We start from the raw sequence: 18,561 nt of genomic DNA, 5'->3' as shown, positions 1-18,561 counted from the left end.
AATCCGCAAGGGTGCTAATTTAGTCATGTCTTTGACTTACTGTGTGGCCCTGAGCAAATCCCTAAAGCTGCCTGTGCTCAGATTGTACAAATCTGTAACCTTGTGTCTTCTATCCTGAGTTTTCCTTACATAAAGGCATCAGCAAAATACATAATAATAATAATATAAGAGCCCAGGCATTGTACATGCAGTGTAAGAGGTCAGAGTCATATATATACCTTTACATTATGAGTCAATGCAACAGACAATAAATATCTTGACACAAATGAATTATTGAAAACTGTTTTATTTGATGGATCAGTATTGCCCAGTTTAATGTAATTGTATTTAAGGGCACAAATGTGTCAGCCAGATTTTTCTTTTGCTTTTTGGTGAGTCAGGAGGTCCATCTAGGGCATTGGTTCTTCAAATTCTTCCTCATGGACATTGACAACCTTCCCGTCCACAAGGTCTTGCACCATCTTCAACACTTTCCTGGTGCGGACGGGCTCTGCACAAAAAGAGGGAGGAGAGAGAGAGAGCGCAGAAAATGAAAATCTTTCTGATAGTGTGGGATGTGGCAGTCACTTTCTGATGAATTATGTTTAAATCTTCCTAGGTTGTTATGGTTAGTACCCAAGCTGACATTCAGCTGAATTTATGTGCACTTCACTTCAGACTTTTGACACTAAGTACTGATGCTAACTGTTTAACAAATTAAGACACAACTGATTCAATAGAACTAAAGAAAAGTATAATGCATTTAGACCAATCAAAGAGTACCTGTTGACTATTGTATATTTGGTCCCATACACTTAGGCAATTGCATTGTTCTCTCAGCATGTTCTCTACTCTTACAATTACCACCCAATATATTTATTATACATCTTGCCTGAAGAAGGGGCCTGAGTTGCCCCAAGATCTTACATATTGTAATCTTTTTATTTAGCCAATAAAAGGTGTCATTTTGCTTGACTTTTCATTAACACCAAAACAGCAGCTCTGCATAAGCTGAATATTCACATTTGTCATTGCTCAATAACACAGAAGAAACAACCTACTGAAATAATGTTCAGAAATGTTTGATTAAGTTAAGCACAAACCTACCTTTTACCTTTTCAGGCACGGTTTTGGTCACTGAGGCAGATGAAGATGCAGTGATCGACGCTTCCCCTGATCCAGAGCCACCTTTTCCTCCACTTGCTCCTCCTCCTGCTTTTCCTGCTGCTGCAGACCCTGCTCCTCCTAATCCTCCTCCTCCTGCTCCTCCTCCAAATCCTCCTGCTCCTCCTCCAAATCCTCCTGCTCCTCCTCCTACCCCAAACCCTGCTCCTGCTCCTCCTCCTGCTCCTGCTTTTCCTCCTACCCCAAACCCTGCTCCTCCTCCTCCTGCTCCTCCTCCTCCTGATCCCCATGCTGATCCTGATCCTCTTGAACCTCTGTTGGGGAAACATAGTAAAACAGTTTGATTAGTTACCAATGGTTAATACAACATGCCAGATATCAATAGATGTTTCTTTCTGCGAACAATTGATGCAGAGTCTCAGTCACTAATGTCCTGCCTTCTTGGCCAGCAGAAGTAATTTCAGAATAATATGAAGAGGTCACTAGTAAATATGAATCAGAATGGTGAAGCTAACCCATTTCTTACCAGAACCCTCACTTCCACAAGCGTCTTGGCATTGTATACATGTGAAGAGAGTGGTATATCAATTTTTCATGTGCCCTTATGAACACAGGTCAGTTTTGTCACAGCTCTTGCAGCACACCCTGGAGAAGCTGTTTTTTATAACCCCGGAAGTTTAATTGACCCCATTTATCCATAACTGAGTATCTAGTAAAACCCTGTAGTCTCACCCCACGTCCTCTCCTTCCAGCAGTCGCCTGTACTCTGCAATCTCCATCTCCAGTCTGGTCTTCACATCTAGTAGCATCTGGTAGTCTTGGCTCTGTCGCTCCATGCTCTGTCTGACCTCCATCAGTTCACCTTCCAGTCTGTTGATTACATCTTGTAGTTGGAGGAGCTGTGCCCCATACCTGGCTTCAGTCTCAGCCAAAGTATTTTCAAGAGCTGCTTTCTTTGAAGCATCAACAAAAAAGAAATAATAAGTACTCAGCGTGGTCCTGTACCAAATAGTGAAAGTAGTGAAGTTTAAGATTTGCATTCCCAGAATGCAATGCACCAGACACTGAGTGACACTGAATATGTTGAGATATAGCTGCAAACAATACCTGTGAAAGAAGAGCTTGTAGTTCAAGCTCCAGACCCTGGACAGTCTTCTTCAGGTCATTGATCTCTGTCTTTGATGACTGGAGAGCTTCAGTATTGGTGGATACCTGCTTGTCCAATTCATCAAACTGAAAAAAATGAAGGAGATTTTGTATAAAGTTCTTGCTCAAAAAAGAACTGCATACCCACTGCCATCACAACTTACCTTGTTCTTGTACCAGTTCTCCATGTCACGTTGGTTCTTCGCTACGATGGCTTCATACTGTGCCCGCATCTCCTCGAGCACCCTGGCCAAGTCTTCCTGTGGAGGAGCATCCACCTCCACATTGACGGAGCCAGACACTGAGTTTTTCAGAGACTGCATTTCCTGCAAACCAAGGTGCAAAGAAACACAAAGAGGCGATAACGTCTAACTATCAAAACAGACAAAGTGGCATGGATGTTTTTTGAGCTGTTATTTAGCACCCACCTCCTCATGATTTTTCTTGAGGTAGATGAGCTCCTCCTTCAGACCTTCAATCTGCATCTCCAGATCAGTTCTAGCCATGGTCATTTCATCAAGTAGTCTGCGGAGACCAGCGATGTCTGCCTCCACAGATTGCCTCATGGCCAGCTCATTCTCATACCTGAAAGAGAATACATGTATGCATCAGCTCTGCAGTAGATGTGACTCAGATTGGCATTTGCATTAGGCAGACAAAAACTGACGTGAGCTGGGAATTAAGCACAGGTACACATAGAACTCAGAAAGGAACTAGCATTTGATGTAAGGACAGTGACAGGCACAGGTGAACTTACTTGATGTAAGGAAAACATTGTAAGATGAATGTTAAGTACAAGAAGATTGCATGTAAGTCAGCTGGTACTTAAGGTTAAGCATACAAATACAGAGCATGCATAGAAATGATCATGAAGGTGACATTATGTATAATATATCTAAGCTCATATTCGCAAATGCACTTAAAAGCATACAATGTGACTCATTTAGCAAATGATGCTTTATATGCAAAACTCAAATAAGCTTGCAAAGTTTATGCCAAAGGGAGTTCAGCGTCCAACCTCATATACTAAACTCACTTGACTCTGAAGTCGTCAGCAGCTAGCTTAGCATTGTCAATTTGCAGGATGATTCTGGAGTTGTCCAAACTGGCAGCAAAGATCTGCAATGGAAAGAGGTTAAAGATGAAAAGGATGGAAAGAGTAGGCATGATTAGCCACTGGCAGCAGCACATCATTTAACTTTGTTTTCTTTCAAACATCTGAGTGCAGATGTAGGTTGCCAAATTGGTGGAATCTGTTATTCTGAAATTAATCTGACAATAATTTCACTGCGGGCGGCATGGTGGTGCAGTGGGTAGCGCTGCTGCCTCGCAGTTGGGAGACCTGGGGACCTGGGTTTGCTTCCCGGGTCCTCCCTGCGTGGAGTTTGCATGTTCTCCCCGTGTCTGCGTCGGTTTCCTCCCATAGTCCAAAGACATGCAGGTTAGGTGGATTGGCGATTCTAAATTGTCCCTAGTGTGTGCTTGGTGTGTGGGTGTGTTTGTGTGTGTCCTGCGGTGGGTTGGCACCCTGCCCAGGATTGGTTCCTTCCATTGTGCCCTGTGTTGGCTGGGATTGGCTCCAGCAGACCCCCGTGACCCTGTGTTCGGATTCAGCAGGTTGGAAAATGGATGGATGGATGGATAATTTCACTGCTTTTTTCTCCAGGTTTTGCATACTTTCAACTAAAAAATGTTAAAGAGTGAAATTACAGATCTGATGTCACTGATGGCACATTGTTGTATGGGCTGGCTACACTGAGTGTCCAGTGCATGGGAGCCTGCCTCACTGGTTATTCAAAATGAGGCCCATTGCATTTTCAAATGCCACTTTTCAATCAACAACATCTGCTTCTATTACCTTTTTCTGAAGGTTCCTGGAACCAACAACAAAGCTGTGCAGCTTTCTTGGTTCCTGTTCCAGTTAACTGTGCAGAACTTGTGCTGACCTAAGAACAACGAGGTTATAACAATATTGCAGATTTAGATTATGCATCTGTGTTGCTATGCAGATGGTACGTCTGTAATTAAAACTGGATTTCACTTTTGTTCCGTTCAGCACACATTTTAGTTAAACAAGTGTTCTGGACAGAATTCCAAGTGTATGCAGTTACGTTCAGTGTTAAATAATGATAATGAAGTGCTGGGAATAGGTGAATATTAAAGAGGCAGGAGGAAGCAAGTGTCCTGAGCAGTGCAAAACAGTGCAGAGAAAAAAAATATACATATAAGAGCATAAATAGTAGCAAAACGAAAAATGAGATTTGAATTAATTTTTCTGACTATTTACTACATAAGTAAGTATACAAACATCTGTTGTCTATGAAGGATACAATTGATTTACAAGTAATGCCTACTTCAGAATTCCTGCTCATCATTAAAGAACACCAGGGTGTCTGCCTTGTTCTGGTTCCTGGTGTTAGTGGAAAAGTGGCAAAACTGTCTGCAGAGACCCAACTATTCAGTGAGAAAATCATTTTTAAAAATAAAAATAAAAGAACAAAATTGATTGACACCAACCAATTCATAAGCATCATCTCTGCTGTTTACTAAATTCTCAATATGTGCCATGAACACTAAGTATGAATTAGAACATTGGTGTTGATGGCTCCCTACAAGATCACATTTTCACTACTATACTGGCCAGTTCAGGATTACCTTGGCTCGCAGGTCTTCAATGGTCATGAAATATGGGGAATAGTCCTTGGCTTGAGCCCCACCAGCAGCAGAAGAAGAGCTGTGCCAGTCTCGGATCTTCTGTTCCAGCTCATGGTTAGCAGCTTCCAGTGAGCGTACTTTTTCCAAGTAGGCAGCCAAGCGGTCATTGAGGTTTTGCATGGTGGCTTTGTCATTTGTGCTGAAGTTTCCATCTGTACCACCAAAGCTGCCTCCAATGCCACCTCCAAAGCTACCACCACCATAGCTGCTTCCAATGCCACCTCCAAAGCTACCACCACCGTATTGGCTTCCAATGCCACCTCCAAAGCTACCACCACCGTATTGGCTTCCAATGCCACCTCCAAAGCTACCACCACCGTATTGGCTTCCAATGCCACCACCGAAGCTGCCACCACCATAGTTGCTTCCAACCCCAGAACTACTGAAGACTCTGGAGGCTGCAGAACTTGCAATGCGTGCTCCCCCAGTGGGGCCAGTCAAACTCATTGCCCTTCGTGACATCATTGTTGCAGAGACAGGTGACTTTCCTGTTGCACTTGGATGCTGGTCAGAGAAAGACACTGCTGTGGCTCTTAGGGAATGCAAGAGTATTTATAGACCTTTGTCTGAGGCGGTGCAGCATTGCAGATGGAGGTGTGTGCTTCTCATCAAAGAGCCGCCGTGCCTGCATGGTCATTATAGGAGGGGCAGTATTATGTCACACTCCTAAAAAAATAACTGTCAACATCTTAAAAAGCAATAGAGCACAAAGGAATTTATCATTTGTGCTATTAGTAAGACAGTTAACCTCACAGAATTGTAAATCTTCACAGGGAGTGACCAAATGAAACAAGTGTGTCTGCTTCTCTTCTGCAAGCCGGGAATTCTTGTAAACTCCACTTTTGACTGTTGCTCACACATTACTTTAAATGTAATTTCCATTCATGCTTGTCTTATGGGAGTAGGCTCTTCTCCATGTGTTTCCTGAACATATTCAGCCCCCAGTTATCTTGTGAGTTGATTTTTGGAAAGCACCAATGCATCTTGCAGCATTGCTATAAACAACCCGTTTGGAGTCTTGCCTCAGCCTAAAAGACTGGTCTGTGGATTCTCAACCACTATCATCTCTAAACTGCACACCTTTTTAAATGGATGGACCCTCCACGTTTACCTGGAGCATCTCAGCTGCCACCTCTGTTCTGTCTACACCTTACTAAAAGTTCCTATTCCACATCTCTTCATAGGTAGGAACACTTTTAATTATTTTGCTAAGCTATAATGATCTGTTGTGGATGAAAGACATATAAATTATGTCTTTACTTTGCTGCATGCATGATTAACTTTTCAAGCAAAATTATATTAATAAGCCATCTATCTAATTTGACTATAGCCTGCAGACAATTGCCCCCTATACTGTGGTCTGGGGAGCGCCCTTCTGCCTTTGGCTACTTTCTCATTGAATTAGATTCCTTTAATCCTCAAAAATTTTGAAGAGGGAGATTATGAAACAAATTTACCATATGCCAGAGCTTTCACTTTAGTTTCTGTAAAAGTTAAACACCTCTGCTTGTTTTTGGCACAAATTTACAAAACTAAGAATCTTAGTGGCATATTGTTTTTACTTGTTAGGATTCCAGGAATTTTTTTTCAGTCATTGAATTGCTGAGTTTAAAACAAATAATGATACACACGCTAAATGAGAAATATATTTAGTATACTGTGTTTGCAGGTGGATACATGCTGTGTGATGAAGACATATGAGGGGTAATTACAACATTAATGTCTTATTAAGAGAACCACCATTGAAACGCAAAAAGTTACATTTTTCAATCTAATGTACTTGCTATAACATTGACTAGCGTATTCTCTGCAGTTCAAATTAAACATTTTGCACTATCTGTAAAACTACCCTTCTGTAGCCAACATTAACATTTTGATCATTGGTATAGTGTGTCCCATGGAGGCAATTACCTTTAGATTTAAATTCAAGTGGCCATCACATAAATGCAGGACTGGAGTGGGTGTAACTTCCCGTCAATTTCGCTGTTTGCAGAGCAGCATTTGCAATACGTACACTGTGAGTAGGGATATTAATATGAATGAGAATGGGAAAACAAAATATATGCACTTGATCTAGCTGACATTGGCTTTGAACTTGAATTTATTCACCCTTCTTCCATTGATTCAACTGTTTTTTGGACCCTGAGTCATAGTGATGTGTTCAAGTTTCATCCCCATTTATGAAACACTCCTTAAACATCCTCGAGTTCAGATTCATTAGTTTAAGATTAGTTGGATCTTTGTGTTAGAATTTTTACTTTGCCTCGCTATCTTTTAACTTTTTCTTTATTATTTATCATTTTCCCACACCCCTTACTTTTCTCTTTTATACTATTTATTCTGTGTACATTGTTATTTTCCACTGATGTCTTACCATTTTTGTATTCTTTATTTGCATGGGTGGGGCATCTTATTGAATTACAGCCCCCAGGTGCTGGGGTCATTTGGGCTATATAAGCCTCCTGCAGCCGTAGACACTCCGCTGGGCTGTCATTTTGCTTTTTGCTTCTGCAGCAACTGCAGCTCCCGTTTGCGCTGCCTTCCTCTATTAAAGGTTAGCAGTCTTTTGAGACTCTTTGTTTAGGATTTTTTATAGGCTTTGAACTAGCTATGATTTTTTTGAAGTCAGAGAACAGGATAATTGAATTGTAAATTTGGCTTATTAAGATTTTTTTTCATTAATTCAGTGCTTTTGCTTCTTAATTTATTTTCAGTTTAGAACTTGTTTTCCATTTCACTTCTCTTTTTCTTATTGCCGTAGTCTCTTTATTAATTTTGTGACTGTAATGTTGGATAGTGTTTAGAATATAATTATTTTTGATTCCTTTTTCTAATGTGTTTTATAAATCAACTGAATAGATTTAGTTTTGTGTTTGCCAGGGGTTTTTGGTGGTCCTGGCCTCCCTTTGTGAGAAAAATCACAACACCTGTTTACCATAATATTCAAGAAGTGAATGATGCTGTCTTCGTATCTTATTTCATCAATGCGGGTAACATCAGGGAGTGCAAAGGGGGTCCTTCTTCTTACGTGGATTCCTTCACAGTTACAGACTGCTAAGATTAGCAGCTTTGGCATATCTTTGTACATCAGCCTAAAAGAGTACATTATGTCACACTCGCAGAGCCTTTCAAAAATAATAGCTGCCCCATGCTATACATTACAGTAGGAGCGCTTTAGAGTCTTCAACTTTATTTCAGGAGTTGATATTTTGGCACTCAGTGTTCACAGACAATGCTCATATTTAATTGTTGATCAACAACGATTCAGCTGACCTATAACTAATCCTTATAATTGTTGTCAATGCTGAAGGCTAGCCAAACCTTGAGTCATCTTCAAGAGAGCGCTTACCACGATGGAGCACATTTCTAGATTGTAGCATATGAAGGGTGCTGCGCCTGAAGGCAAACAGTGGTTTAGTGGTTAAGGCTTTGAACTTCAAACACTGAGGTTGTGGGTTCAAACACCACTACTGATACTGTGTGTCCATCAGCAAGTCACTTCTCCTGCCTTTACTCCCATTGGAATAATAAAACAAATGAAAGAAAGATAAAACTTTATTTGTCCTCAGGAGATCACTTTCTTATAGTCAATTTTTCATGTCTGCATTAAAAGACCAAGAGTAGGAAAAAGAATCTTAACAAGCACTGCTTGACTTTGTTGTGTAAAATCTCCTGTGGTAATCAGTGATGGTTCCCATTAGTGCTTTAATGGGATCGGAACCCTTAAAAAATTCAGACATGAGCGTCAGTAGGCTTTGCACCCTAGGAACCAAGCTACCCAGACTATTCTATTTCAGTAATTATTTACCGCTCTGATCTTACTGATCATAAGACAGGTCATTACGATAGCAATTGACGAATAGAATTCATAATTAATTGCAGAATTACAGTATTTGAGGGTGCCTCTTTCTCTTGCACAAACCAATCAGCACGTCGTCATCTCATAACAGGCTTAAGTTTCGAGTTTGGTATTTTCCCATCCAGCTGTTTTAACTCTAGACTATTCTCAAGAAACTGTGACATACACACAGACAGACACACACCCATCATTGAGATATCGACGTTTTCAGTATCAAGGGACCCTTAAACGTCAAGATCCGCCAAAAACCAGAGATCGATGGTAGATTATTGATGCGCAAAGCAATATTACTCTTGTACAATGGAACATACAATATACCCATACAGAGTGATTTTAATTAGGACATGCATATCTTAAGTAGACTAATTGCATCACATCATTTAGATGTTGTGTGCAACAATAAAACTGCCATTTCATCATTAGGTTTAAGGTAACTACGTGCCGTGAATCAATTCATCACCCTGCAGCTACATTTCTAGCTAGTTAAGAGCACAGCAGGCAGCAGCATGATTTCAAGGGTAATACAGTGTTCCTCAGCAACGTGAAGACTGATGATATCATGCATCAGTAATCTTTGTCACTTTGTAATATCCATCCTCACATTTTCAGCATCACTGAAACCAAAGCCAGTACCAATGTCTGTGTGGAGATCCTGTTTATACCTTTTCTCTGAAAGTCTCTGCCCCTTTTCTTGAATCCTCTTACGCCTTGTCAGAGATTATCCTTCGCTGTCCTGTCAGAAAGACTGTCCCCATGCAACAGAACCACCCAGTCTGTGAAATGCTCACAGATAGCTGTCTTCCCAGACATGTTCTGCTGCTCTGTCAGCTCCACTTCAGGGACCCTAAATTTTACAACTTACTTACAACGTAGTAGGCATATGTGTATAATGAGATCACCTAAACCTTTTTGCAATCAGGCAAACTTTATTGGATTTAATGTCTTCTGTGTTATTTGAAATGTCAGGTATATTTAACCTGATGAATTAGAAGAAGTGTCGTGTCAGTTGCTTTCCAGTTTTTCCAGTTAAAGGAGGGATGGACTATCATTATTCAAAGCTAATATGAAAAAATTTGTTTGCTTAATTACCTGTCGTTAATTACAGTATATAATATTTGAAAAATGTGAAAAACAAGTGAACTTGATTAATCCTGTTTGCGTAGGAATAAAGCTAGAGTTAAGCAGTGAATAATAATTTCATATATAGTTCATGTTCATCAGTTCAATTTATTCTTGCATAGCACCTTTCCCTTGCTCAGAGCATTTCACACATTTACAAACACGTTAAAATTAATTTTAGAAGCAAAATGTGAGACAATGTAAACATACACAGTGACACATTTAATTACTCTTGGTATGTGCATTTACTCACGTTTTTTGAGTTCTTGCAGTCTTTCAGGTTCTTAAACGCTCTAACGTCATTAAAGTAATGTAAAGTAAGCAAAGGCAGGTTTGCAATATACAGTAGGTGAGAAGTTTCTGTGAACATTTTAAAATATACTGTTATGCAAACTAATGCCTATAATTATATTGGTTTGATATTTTCTGACACTGCAGCCAATCCCAAGTGAGGCAGTTGTGCTCTTTGTCCACTAACAGATAGTTTCACGACTAGTAGGGATATTTAGTCAAACTAACAGTTATGCAAAGCCCCATTTCTGGATATCCAGAAAAGAAGACAAAGGAGAAGCTTTAGCAACAGGTAATCATAATGACTGCCACAGTTTTAGGCGAGACATCAAGTGATATGACAATAACATAACATCAGAAGCTGCACCAGCATTATTAAGAACAGAATCCTTGTATGGCGGATTGTGGACCTGGTAGATAAAGACACAAGTCAATAAATTACTTCCAGAAACTTGTTTGATCCTGAAGATTAAACACTGTGATTGCCTCATGTGCGGTTGATTAATCAACATTAATGAATTCTGTTAGAGGCAATAACAAACATTCACAAATCAAATAAAACTGGCTACAAAAATTGAACGAATGCTTCAGGGAAACATAAAACCTGTAGCTAATTGATAGAGAATTATATTTCTAGTTATGATCCTTTCTGCAGAATAAACTGTAGCGTGGAAAAAAAACAAGAATGTAAATTGTATAAGTCAGTTTTGCTTCATGCAAATGAATGAAATGCCTTTTTCATATCCTGTAGAGTAAGATAATCAAGTGAGCCCTTCCCTGTTTTTTAGCCCAGAGCAGTTTTCTTTGGTTCCTCTGGATTAAATAACTATCATAATAATATTTAAATCACAGTATCTCAACACTCAGTTTATTAGAGATGTGTTTATTTTCAGTTTGAACTTCATCATAATAATTTTCTCTCCAAATTCGATTTATCAGTTTGTCAGTTTGTACATAACTTTTTTTTTTTTTACCAGGGCTTAAAGTTCTACACCTAATAAACCAAACACTGGAAGTAATGTAGTAGTAAGAGCTTCAGGTTTTTTTAGGTCTGTATGGTCCAAAACTGTATGAAGTTTTCCTCATTATTAAGCCACAGGAAGATTTTGAACAGGCATGCAATCATTTCACTTTTATATCCACTTGTGTTTTTACTATACAATCATATTTTCAGTTATCCCCATTTTCACATCAAGGTTGTCTCATAAGTCATGCCTGTGACTGCTACTTTTCATTTTGAGATATCAGAAGTATCCATCATTTTTTCAGACCATTTTTAAAATGTCCATCAAAGACATACAATATATTTCCATCTCTTGTAATGTACAAAGGTGGACACATAATTTAGTGACTACCTTGTTTTGCTACTTTTTATTCTCTTAATATGAATGCACTATTTAAGACTGCTCATTTAAGATTTAAATCTTAAATTTTAAATCTTATCAGCAACAGTGAAAGGGAAGGTCTGCAGGACAGTAGTGAGACCAGCTATATTATATGGGTTGGAGACGGTGGCACTGACCAGAAAGTAGGAGACAGAGTTGGAGGTGGCAGAGTTAAAGATGCCAAGATTTGCATTGGGTGTGACAAGGATGGACAGGATTAGAAATGAGGACATTAGAGGGTCAGCTCAGCTCATGTTTGGAGACAAAGTCAGAGAGGCGAGATTGCGTTGGGTTGGACATGTGCAGAGGAGAGATGCTGGGTATATTGGGAGAAGGGTACTAAGGATAGAGCTACCAGGCAAGAGGAGAAGAGGAAGGCCTAACAGAAGGTTTATGGAAGTGGTGAGAAAGGACATGCAGGTGATGGGTGTAACAGAGCAAGATGACGAAGATAGAAAGATATGGAGGAAGATGATCTACTGTGGCAACCCCTAACGGGAGCAGCCGAAAGAAGAAGAAGATTTAAGATTTAAACCTTAATTTATGCGAACCATTCGGTTTCCATAGAAATGATACAAGTGCAAAAAATGATGAGACTCAAAACTAATGTACCACTAATGTATTGATAACTGCACCAGTGTATGAATGTGTTTATCAAAAAGATGCCTCGTTAACTAACAAGTTGAAGGAATTAAGCAGCAGAATGTGAATCTTAACTAAGCAAAAGAGAAACATCATGCTTCTGCAGAATCAGTAATGGTTGGAAAAGGAGTGATCTGTTCAAGCTACACTCCTAATTCGGTAAGCTTGAGTTCGTGGTTCTCTTAAAGGTAAGAACTGAGATAAGAACAGGTAGCTATATTGCTAGCTTTCAGGACATGGTCTTAGCCAAACCTCTCTTAAAATAAAAACCTCAGAGAGCACACACTATGCAAATGGACATCTCCTAGACAGACATGAGATTCTTATCAGTAACCCTCAATTCATTCATTCATATTCTAAACCTGTTTATCCATAGCAAGGTTCACAGGGAAGCTGGAGCCTAGTCCAGCAAGCATCAGGCTCCAGTCTGGACCAATACCTAGAGTGGCACCAGTCCATCGTAGAGTGAAGATCAATAACCCCTAAATCTAAAAGTTTACAGGTTAGTATAACAGGCAGTAAAAATCTCAGCTCACTGGAGAATCTGAGGATAGTTTATTTGATAAAGCAGCACTATTTGGTTCAATTCAAATGAAAATTAGGGAGAAGTACATGAGCAAAATGTTTATCTTTCTCACTCCTGCTACCTATCATTACAACTGGGTGTCATGAGGTCCGTCTAGGGCATTGGCTCCTCATACTGCTCTTTATGGACGCTGACCACCTTTCCATCCACTATGTCTTCTACCAGTCTTGTCACTTTCCTGGTTCGGATGGGTACTGCAAGAGTAGAGAATACCAGAATATTATTTATGCGTGAGAAAGGTCTGACAGAGTGAATCATCATAAAAGTTTATTAGAAGTTCTTTGTTTTCAGTATGTTATTTGATAGTAGGACAAGTTAGCGTATAGAGAGTCCATTTAAAACTGAGTGACATTAAGGGCTGAAGCTATCAGTTTTAAACAACAAGACACCTTTAGAATTGGGAAAAGAATTCCAAAGGTCACTGAGGGTGTTCAGGCTGGAAAATGAATGTCTTCATTTTGTTTCAAGGCAACCACACTGTTCTCCCAAAAGGTTAATTGAATTCACCTTCAGTGGCTGGTCTGTTTGTTTTTTTTTTCATATGGAACAGAAACATTTTGTAATTTTCATATTTTAAGAGTCCATCATTTTACAGATAGCATAAACTTACCTCTTGGCGTTTCAGGCTTTGGAGGTTCTTGTTTTAGAGGCTCTGATTTTGTCACCGTGGTAGTTGAAGATCTGTTGACTGCCATGTCCTCTGATCCAGAGATAGAGCTACTGCTGATTTTTTGTCCAAAGCCATCTCCTGCTCCTCCTGATCCAATGCGACCTCCTGCACTTCCTGATCTAAAAGCACCTTTTGCTCCTTCTGATCCCAAGCCAACCCCTGCTTTTCCTGATCTAAGATCATCTTGTGCTCCTCCTGATCCAAAACCACCCTTTTCTCCTTCTGATCCCAAACCAGTTCCTGCTTTTCCTGATCTAAGATCATCTTGTGCTCCTCCTGATCCAAAACCACCTTTTGCTCCTTCTGATCCCAAACCAGCTCCTGCTTTTCCTGGTCTAAGATCATCTTGCGCTCCTCCTGATCCAAAACCACCCTTTTCAACTTCTGTTCCTGCTTTTCCTGATCTACGATCATCTCGTGCTCCTCCTGATCCAAAACCACCTTTTGCTCCTTCTGATCCCAAACCAGTTCCTGCTTTTCGTGATCTAAGATCTTCTCCTGCTCTTCCTGTTCTAAGATCAGTTCCTACTCCTCCTGATCCAAAACCACCTTTTGCTCCTCCTGATCCCAAACCAGCTCCTGCTTGCCTTGATCCAAAACCATCTTCTCTTTCTCCTGTTCCACCTGTTGAGCTTTTTCTGGAGAAACAGAGAAACTGTTTGATAAGTTGCCTGTACTCACCATGATCTATTGCATGTCATCTATTCTTATCTCTATGGGGAAAGGACACAGACACTCAGTAATTAATATCCCTAGGCAAATAGAAGAGATAATTACTTTTAGAACACTATGGGAGGTAATGTTTCCAGAAATGAAGGAGCCGCATTTTGAGATGGAGAAGCTAATCCATTTCCCACTCATACACCTTCATTGCAGCAAGCCCACTGGAGAAATCATCAGCGAGAAGAGATGTTCAATCCATTAGGTGACATAAGTGACTGCCTAGTGCACCATCACCTGAGGGGGCATTGTTTATGAAAGTTAAGGAGTAGAATCCCCCAAATTCCCCCACTACATTATAGAAACTGAGGGGTGATGCTTTGATAACTCAAGGGGTATGTGCTCCAGACATCCACGGGGTAGCCCTGTTCATCCTCCCCAAAAGGGCTCTGTATGGGCTTTGACCAGCACTGTTAGTGACTCTGCAAATTTGCAGAGCTAGATTACTATTTGGTCAAGTGAGCAGATGTACACATTGTGTCATTTTATGGAACCTTTCAATCTTACCCCATGTGCTCTCCTTCCAGCAGGCGCCGGTACTCTGCAATCTCCATCTCCAGCCTTGTCTTTACATTCAGCAACATCTTGTACTCATTGCCCTGACGCTCCATGTCTTGCCTGACCTGTACCAGTTCACCTTCCAGTTTGTTTATTATGTCTTGTAATTGAATAAGCTGTGCACCATACTGGCCGTTAGTTTCAGCAAGAGTTTTATCAAGTGCTGCTTTCTGTGAAACATCAAAAAGCAGAAAAAGTGGTAAGTTTTTGAATTTTGAGGCTGGTGTTCCTAGAAACCACTGCACCAGACACTTTCACTTTCTGAAATCTTCCATGGTTACATATAGCCATCCACAACAGTCATAGATAGGGGACATATCCACTTACTGTACTAAGCAGAGACTGCAGTTCAATCTCCAGAGTGTGGAGGGTCTTCTTCAGGCTACCAATCTCAGTCTTTGATGTCTGGAGGGCTTCTGTTTCCATGGTCACTTGCTTGTTCAAGTCATCAGACTGAAAACATAGATATTATGTACTGCAATATTAAAAAAAATCACAGCCCCAGCCAATTCACCAGACCACCTTCATGCTCTACCTTGTTCTTGTACCAGTTCTCCATATCACGGTGGTTCTTTCCTGCAAAGGTTTCATACTGTGCCCTCATGTCTTCAAGTACTTTGGCCAAGTCTTCCTGTGGAGCAGCATCCACCTCCACATTGACAGAGCCAGACACCGAGCTGCACAGAGATTTCATTTCCTACAGATCAAAACCAGAAGAACCATAAAGAGATTGTAGTGTCTAGTTATCAGGACAAAAAGTGGTCATGGATGCTGATTGAGCTGTTCTTTACCACCTACCTCCTTGTGATTATTCTTTAGATAGATGAGCTCCTCCTTCAGGCCTTCAATTTGCATCTCCAGGTCAGCTCTGACCAAGGTCATTTCATCTAAGAGCTTGCGGAGACCAGCTATGTCTGCCTCCACAGATTTCCTCATTGCCATCTCATGCTCATACCTGAAAGAGAATACATGTGTGCATCAGTGTGCATTAGCCACAAAGAGACTGTCTGGACATGGAGAAATCAGCATGGGGTGGAGATTAAGCACAAGTTTACTGACTACACATAGAACTCGGGAAGGAGCTGGCATCAGGTGTAAGGAGACAGATTGGATGCTTAGAAATCAGGTTGGGGTGTTGATTAAGGACAAAAGGTCTTAATTCACATAGAACTTAGTCAGGGATTACGATTTGGTGCAGGGAGACTGACTGGACATGTAGAAATTAGCCCAGGATTCCATTATACACAAGGAGACACTGTGCATAATAAAATAAACTGGGAATCTGTATCAGGCATAGGGAGAATGAGTAGACAAACTGAAAACATCCAAGATGACTGTTAAGTGTAAAGAGACTGACCATATATAAAGAAGTCAAATGGGAATTAGGCACATATAGAGACTGCCCACACATAGGGAAATCAGGATAGAGTTTCAGTTTTTGTGACTGACCTCATGCTCACAAATGCACTCAAAAACATACAGTGCAACTGAGTGAGGAGATAAACCCAGAGACGCGAAATTCAAATAAATTTGCAAAGCTAAGAAAGGATTGGAGACCAAATTCATACTCTTTACTCACTTGACATGGAAGTCGTTAGTAGCTAGCTTAGTATTATCAATTTGCATAAGGATTCTGGAGTTGTCCATACTGACAGCAAAGATCTGTAAGGGAGAGACAAAGGAGGAGAAAGATGAATAGGAGAGGAGCAGCAAACTAGGGTAACACAATTCACTGAAAAGAGAGTAGAAAGTGGTGCAGATGCTGGCAGCAACACATTACTCAGCTTTGTTGTTTTGACAAACGTGTGAGTGCAGGTATAGGTAGTGAATTGAGGGGATCGTTTTCTTTGGCAATTTACCTGTCAGGTTTATTTTCTCAATTTTTCCAAAAGCATGTGTTAGCTCTGTGATATTGCCTTGTTTCTAATTCATTATGTACCACAGGTATTGAAGACCTATCATTACTTTTGGCACACTAGTGTGAGGACTGGGTACACAGGATACACTGTGCAGACGAGACATCTGCAGTGTGATTTGCATAGTCAAATATCAACAAAGGTGGAAGAAACAGGCATTGACAGAAGTGTGAAACAATGCCGAGAAAAAATAAAAACTATAACAAGAAAATTTTGCACCAGAGGACTTTCCTCAATATGTAATTAATGCACAAATACCACATGCTTCAGAGCTATTGCTCATAATGGCAATTTCTGGTGTTGGTGAAAATGCATTGAAATATGTCAGATGGGAGCTTCATAAAGTTTAATAGCTGTCTAGTTTACTGAACTAGATAATCAAGGAAAAGTCAGTCAGTCAGTCATTATCCAACCCGCTATACCCTAACACAGGGTCACGGGGGTCTGCTGGGGCCAATCCCAGCCAGCACAGGGTGCAAGGCAGGAACAAATCCCGGGCAGGGCGCCAGCCCACCGCAGCAAGGAAAAGACAACCAGGATTATTTTGACAGTTTATTTAAAACATTTGGTTAATATTTTTCATACGTGCATAGTTTCAAGGTATACATTGTAGGTAGGCCCAGTCTCCACCACCTTAAAATAATTATTAAAAGAACAATAAGATCTTGGCCAGTGCTGGTGCTAGGTTATTTTGCACTCACACCAGACCAAGCCTATTAGTGCACCAACCGACTGTTAGGTAGCTAACTGTTTGATGAAGCTGCCCCGCCCCTCCCCAAACCCCCCCCCCCCCATGATCTGTGCCCTAGGTGAATGCCTAATTCACCTTAATGGTGACACTGGCCCTGATCCTGGCCTCATCTTCCTAATTAGGATCCTCTCTGCTACCTGCTTAGTAGTCAAAATGCAACCTAAACAATAAGTAGGCTTGACACAAGGAAGGTGATGTTTCTGTTCAAGAAAATGTTACTATTCTAGCCAATTCATGCTTACCTTGTCTTGCAGCTCAGAGATGGTCTTGAAATATGGAGAATAGTCCTTGGCCTGACCCCCAAAAGATGAGCTGTGCCAGTCTCGGATTTTCTGTTCAAGTTGACCATTAGTAATCTCAAGGGAACGTACTTTTTCCAAATAGGCAGCCAAACGGTCATTGAGGTTTTGCATGGTGGCTTTGTCATGTCCGGCACTAAAATTACTACCAGCACCACTGCCTTCAAAAAAACTGCCAAGACCAACAAGGAATCCACTGTTGCCATCAAACCCAGCAAAACCAATGCGATCAGTACTGGAGCCACCACCAAGTAAAAGTGGTCTGCTTCCAGGACCAAGTCCAGCAGATAGACCTGATCCTATTGCTGCTCCAGAACTACTGAAGAGATGGGTGGAGGAAGAACTAGCAATGCGGGGGCCCCCAGTGCCTCCATGCAAGCTCATTGCTCGTCGTGACATTGTTGTTCCAGAGACAGGTGAGTTTTAAATTGCAGTTCGATGATGGACAGAGAGAAGTAGTTGCTGTGGCTCTTGGGGAATGCAAGAGTATTTATAGACCCTCGTGAGAGGGAGCTGAGTATTGCCAGTGAAGGCGTGTGCTTGCCGTCAAAGAGCCACTGTGTCTACATGGCTTTATAGGAGGAGCAGTATTTTGTCACGCTCCTAAAAGAATAACTGTCAATATCCTAAAAAGCAAAACAACACAAAGGAATTCATCATTTGTTCACTATCTAGGGTGTTAAACGTCATGGAACTTGCAAATCCTCACAAACAATTAGCACTAAAGCCTCACGTTATTAATGTCGCTCCCACCTTTGGTTAATTGCATCACTTTTTAAAAAAAATTCCTTTCTGTCTGC

At 40.7% G+C, this 18,561-nt stretch overlaps 2 protein-coding genes and 1 long non-coding RNA gene across 17 annotated transcripts in view; 1 reads left to right on the top strand and 2 right to left on the bottom strand.

Annotated features, from left to right (window-relative positions):
- Window positions 1-18,561, bottom strand: part of LOC114665305 (keratin, type I cytoskeletal 15-like) — a 76,490-nt gene that overhangs the window by 19,475 nt on the left and 38,454 nt on the right. For 4 of the 15 annotated variants that reach the window (XM_051918755.1, XM_051918757.1, XM_051918759.1 and 1 more), the window contains 8 exons: window positions 4,906-5,186; window positions 3,287-3,369; window positions 2,679-2,835; window positions 2,415-2,576; window positions 2,212-2,337; window positions 1,837-2,057; window positions 1,087-1,418; window positions 269-490 (listed from right to left, as the gene is read on the bottom strand). In XM_051918755.1, the coding sequence (XP_051774715.1) occupies window positions 390-490; window positions 1,087-1,418; window positions 1,837-2,057; window positions 2,212-2,337; window positions 2,415-2,576; window positions 2,679-2,835; window positions 3,287-3,369; window positions 4,906-5,186 (1,463 nt within the window). In that variant the 3' untranslated portion in view covers window positions 269-389. Of the gene's footprint in view, window positions 1-268; window positions 491-1,086; window positions 1,419-1,836; window positions 2,058-2,211; window positions 2,338-2,414; window positions 2,577-2,678; window positions 2,836-3,286; window positions 3,370-4,905; window positions 5,504-18,561 lie in introns of those variants that run through there. The other 11 variants (XM_051918762.1, XM_051918764.1, XM_051918765.1 and 8 more) reach the window with 11 other exon arrangements.
- The window catches only part of LOC114665309 (uncharacterized), a 52,878-nt gene continuing 36,237 nt past the window's right edge, over window positions 1,921-18,561 (top strand). The window contains exon 1 of the long non-coding RNA XR_007933426.1: window positions 1,921-2,213. This is a non-coding gene — a long non-coding RNA (uncharacterized LOC114665309). The remainder of the gene's footprint in view (window positions 2,214-18,561) is intronic.
- Window positions 12,798-18,328, bottom strand: LOC114665304 (keratin, type I cytoskeletal 19-like). The gene is made up of 8 exons (XM_028819787.2): window positions 17,705-18,328; window positions 16,375-16,457; window positions 15,594-15,750; window positions 15,331-15,492; window positions 15,123-15,248; window positions 14,745-14,965; window positions 13,458-14,155; window positions 12,798-13,041 (listed from the first exon to the last, which is right to left on the bottom strand). Exons 1-8 carry the CDS (start codon window positions 18,158-18,160, stop codon window positions 12,941-12,943), a joined length of 2,004 nt encoding a protein of 667 aa, XP_028675620.1. The 5' UTR covers window positions 18,161-18,328; the 3' UTR covers window positions 12,798-12,940.

Source organism: Erpetoichthys calabaricus, chromosome 14 (assembly GCF_900747795.2).
Source record: "Erpetoichthys calabaricus chromosome 14, fErpCal1.3, whole genome shotgun sequence".
Taxonomy (NCBI): Eukaryota; Metazoa; Chordata; class Cladistia; order Polypteriformes; family Polypteridae; genus Erpetoichthys; species Erpetoichthys calabaricus.
Note: the sequence above shows the minus strand (reverse complement) of the source record. Positions and strands in the feature narration are given on the sequence as shown.

Coding starts and splice junctions, on each gene's coding strand:
- LOC114665304 (XM_028819787.2), bottom strand. CDS start 18,160: ATGTCACGACGAGCAATGAGCTTGCATGGAGGCACTGGGGGCCCCCGC. Junction 15,493..15,593: donor TAAAGAATAATCACAAGGAG/GTAGGTGGTAAA, acceptor TTTGATCTGTAG/GAAATGAAATCTCTGTGCAG. Junction 14,966..15,122: donor TGCAGTCTCTGCTTAGTACA/GTAAGTGGATAT, acceptor GATGTTTCACAG/AAAGCAGCACTTGATAAAAC.